General features: G+C 37.7%; 1 protein-coding gene across 1 annotated transcript in view; it reads left to right on the top strand.

Moving 5' to 3' along the window:
• LOC109820258 (E3 ubiquitin-protein ligase COP1-like) overlaps positions 1-2,383 on the top strand; it is a 28,788-nt gene extending 26,405 nt beyond the window's left edge. The window contains 4 exon segments of the mRNA XM_020386385.1: positions 910-1,014; positions 1,097-1,276; positions 1,509-1,619; positions 1,744-2,383. Of these exon segments, the coding sequence (XP_020241974.1) occupies positions 910-1,014; positions 1,097-1,276; positions 1,509-1,619; positions 1,744-1,914 (567 nt within the window). The 3' untranslated portion in view covers positions 1,915-2,383.

Genomic DNA, 3,374 nt, shown 5'->3' with positions numbered 1-3,374 from the left:
TAGACCCCTTAGAGTAAAGAGTAAAGAAAACTCCAGGATGTATCTGCTGAATCGAACTTAAGAGGTAATAAGTGTCTCAATACAATACTACAAGGCGGTCTATGTGCAATTAACCCTTTCTTCTAATACATACCTGAGGTTAATCTGGCTGGGCTATCCGTGCTCCTGCTGATGATGCAGTTGTGTCTGGTTGTTTTACCTGGCAAAGTACTGGATATGTAAGTCCCCCTTAATCACATTTACCATTTAGTTATCCTTCGATTTTCTTCTTTCATTTCTCCCTTCTCTTGCCCATGTTCATGATGGCGGTCATGGTGCTGGTCTGTTGTTGTGGCCCTGGGCGGAAAATTTGAAAGTTTTTTTTGGCACGTGCAGAAGATATATTCAAATATCAACAATAACTTAGTTCATTTTGTTAATGGTAGCTACTTTAGCACTTCATGTAGTCTAGGAAGGCTTGAATAAGAGCGCATATATATATTAGAAATCTACACTCAACGACATGAGCATGTCAGGCATCAAAGTAAAAGAGAGATTAAAAATGCATATGGGAAATGTACAGAAGTTATTTCAGTTAAAGATCATGTGAATTCTGCACTTGTCTTTTATGCCTATATGTACTGATTCAATGAATGTCTGCCTAGTGTTCTTTTGTGATATGTGCAACATGTTCAAACATAGTATTGATATTCTTGAGAAAAAAAACAATTTTGCACTTATTGGTATAATATACTATTTCAAGGACAAAGTGTTTAGGTTGTTCTTGCATGAGGAAGATGAAGAGCTAAAAAACCATAACCATGCGACTATAACTTCCGTATAGTGTGACTTTAGGAATCAGTACGTAAATTATGCTTATGTTTATGTTATTTGTATCGTTGTAAATGCTTTCTTGTTGATTACTACTAGGTCAAAGTGTGGTGCACAAAACAAGAAGCAAGTGTTATGAACATTGACATGAAAGCAAACATCTGTTGTGTGAAATATAATCCTGGATCTAGTATTCATGTAGCGGTATGTTTCTTCCCATATCCCATTTTATCTCTTGTCCTGGGGTAATTTCGTGGAGAGCGTTACATTACATATCCATTTCCAGGTTGGTTCTGCTGATCACCACATTCACTACTTCGATTTGAGAAACACAAGTCAACCACTCCATGTTTTCAGGGGCCACAGAAAAGCAGTTTCCTATGTAAAATTCTTATCTAACAATGAGCTTGCATCTGCATCAACAGACAGCACATTGCGCTTGTGGGATGTAAAGGATAACTGCCAGGTACATACAACCATGCTTATAACTTTTGGAAAATTGTGTTACATTAACCATTGCCTACAAATCAAAAGTTCTATAATTGAGTGAAAACAAATATATACCGTGGAGCCTAATGTGACAGCCTGATGATGGATAATTGCTATATGCCTCTTCGGTTCTGTTCTTTAGAATTTATACTATACTCAGTAGCCATCTAATCCTTTCTTTCTCTATACGTTCTGAATATATTGCTCAGGTGAGGACCTTCAAAGGGCACACAAATGAGAAGAACTTTGTTGGCCTTACGGTGAACAGTGAGTATATAGCTTGTGGGAGTGAGACGAATGAAGTTTTCGTGTACCACAAAGTAAGTCATCACATTCTTCTATATTAAAATTAGTCACAATATTCTAGTCAGGTGCATTCTCTTTCAGGACACCTTATACAATAATTCTTCATTTGACATTTTTTTAACACAAAATTACTTGCAGGCTATATCTAAACCTGCAGCTTGGCATAGATTTAGTTCCTCAGATATGGATGATCAAGATGATGAATCTGGATCATATTTTATCAGTGCTGTCTGTTGGAAGAGTGATAGCCCCACAATGTTAACAGCCAACAGTCAAGGCACTATCAAAGTTCTTGTACTTGCAGCTTGATTTTGGAAAACGCAACAAAATTGGAGCGTCTGGAGGCATGTTTCAGCTGTACTTGTAATTAGGAGATGGTGTTATAGCTCATTCTTTGAACGATGAAGGTATACCTGCATAAAGATAGGAGAATGTTGTGCTAGAAAATATGTCCTCCCCTGTGCATACGTAAATAAGGTTATCTGATTTTGGTGTGAAAATATGATGGCTAAAATGACCCACCCTCAAGATTGAGCCGCTTTCAGTTAAAAAGAAGAAGGGTCTAGTCATGTTTTGATATACAATCAAGCGCATCCCTTTTTGTAAAAGATCATATAGAGGGCCCTGTGTAAACCGTGTAGGAATATATTGTAATTAGTGTTCCAACGCGCATATTAAAGTTGATGATTGCACTAATAGTCTAATTGAACAGATACAATATTTATAATTACACTATGAATACAATATTTATAACTACACTGATGCTTTATTTTAATTACACTGACATTGTATATTGTTCGAATTGGTGTTGCTATGTTTTTCTTTCTGGTATCATTTTCTATGGAAGGCATTTGCAAGAATGTTTCCCCCTTTTTTGAGTAACATGAAGTGTGCATTTTATTAGAACCGCCAACATGCAAGCGGATAGTGTTGGCAAGCGGATAGTTCTCTACTGTTCCGATGAAAAGCATGGTGTAGTGTGGTAATCCCCATACCCAGTATGGTAATTTCCCTTGACCAATGTGGGGAGAGAACTCCCCACTGGCATGTTAACGGTTTTGATAGGATTCGTACTATTTAAAGATGATAATTGTGCAGCACTTCACAAGCAATAATCCTCGTTGCTTCGTACATAGCTTCTCCTGCCTACGACCATAGGAAAGTGATGTAGTATTGTTTATAATTGACAATGCGGCGTAAGATTGTATTGGTGTGATGCCCCTCTTATTTGTGACCCCAGTCTATATAGTAAATAAATAAGGTCTTTTAGATTTAAGTTTCTGACAAATTAAACCTGACCCATCAACCCGACCTGATCTGTTTATAATGGTATGGGGTCAAATTATATGGATTGGATCATGAACGAGTCGATCCAAACTAACCTGCTTATTAATGCGTTAGTTTTGGTTGATCCCGACTAATCCATGTAACCTATTTAATACCTAACTAGTCCTAAAATGGGTTGAGAGGACTGATTGGGAAGAAGCTACATTTTCATTGAGGGATCTCTCTAAGAGAGAAAAAACCTAGACTCCCTCATCCTCAATCATCAAGCTCTCTCCTCTTTCCAAAATCCTAAATTCCTAATCCCCCATGGGCAGCTGAGGGAAGCGCCTTACAGCAAGCGGAGATGGTCAGACTTACTCTCCTTATGAAAGTTGAGCTCCTCCCATTTCATCCATCATCAGGATCAACCACTGTTTAATCTCTTTCGCCTTTTCATTAAGTTTGATAGAGAGACAAAGAGATATGTGGTCCCAATAGCAACA

The sequence above is a fragment of the Asparagus officinalis genome, chromosome 8 (assembly GCF_001876935.1).
Source record: "Asparagus officinalis chromosome 8, Aspof.V1, whole genome shotgun sequence".
Classification (NCBI taxonomy): Eukaryota; Viridiplantae; Streptophyta; class Magnoliopsida; order Asparagales; family Asparagaceae; genus Asparagus; species Asparagus officinalis.
The sequence above is the reverse complement of the archived record's forward strand: the minus strand, read 5'-3'. Positions and strand labels throughout refer to the sequence as shown.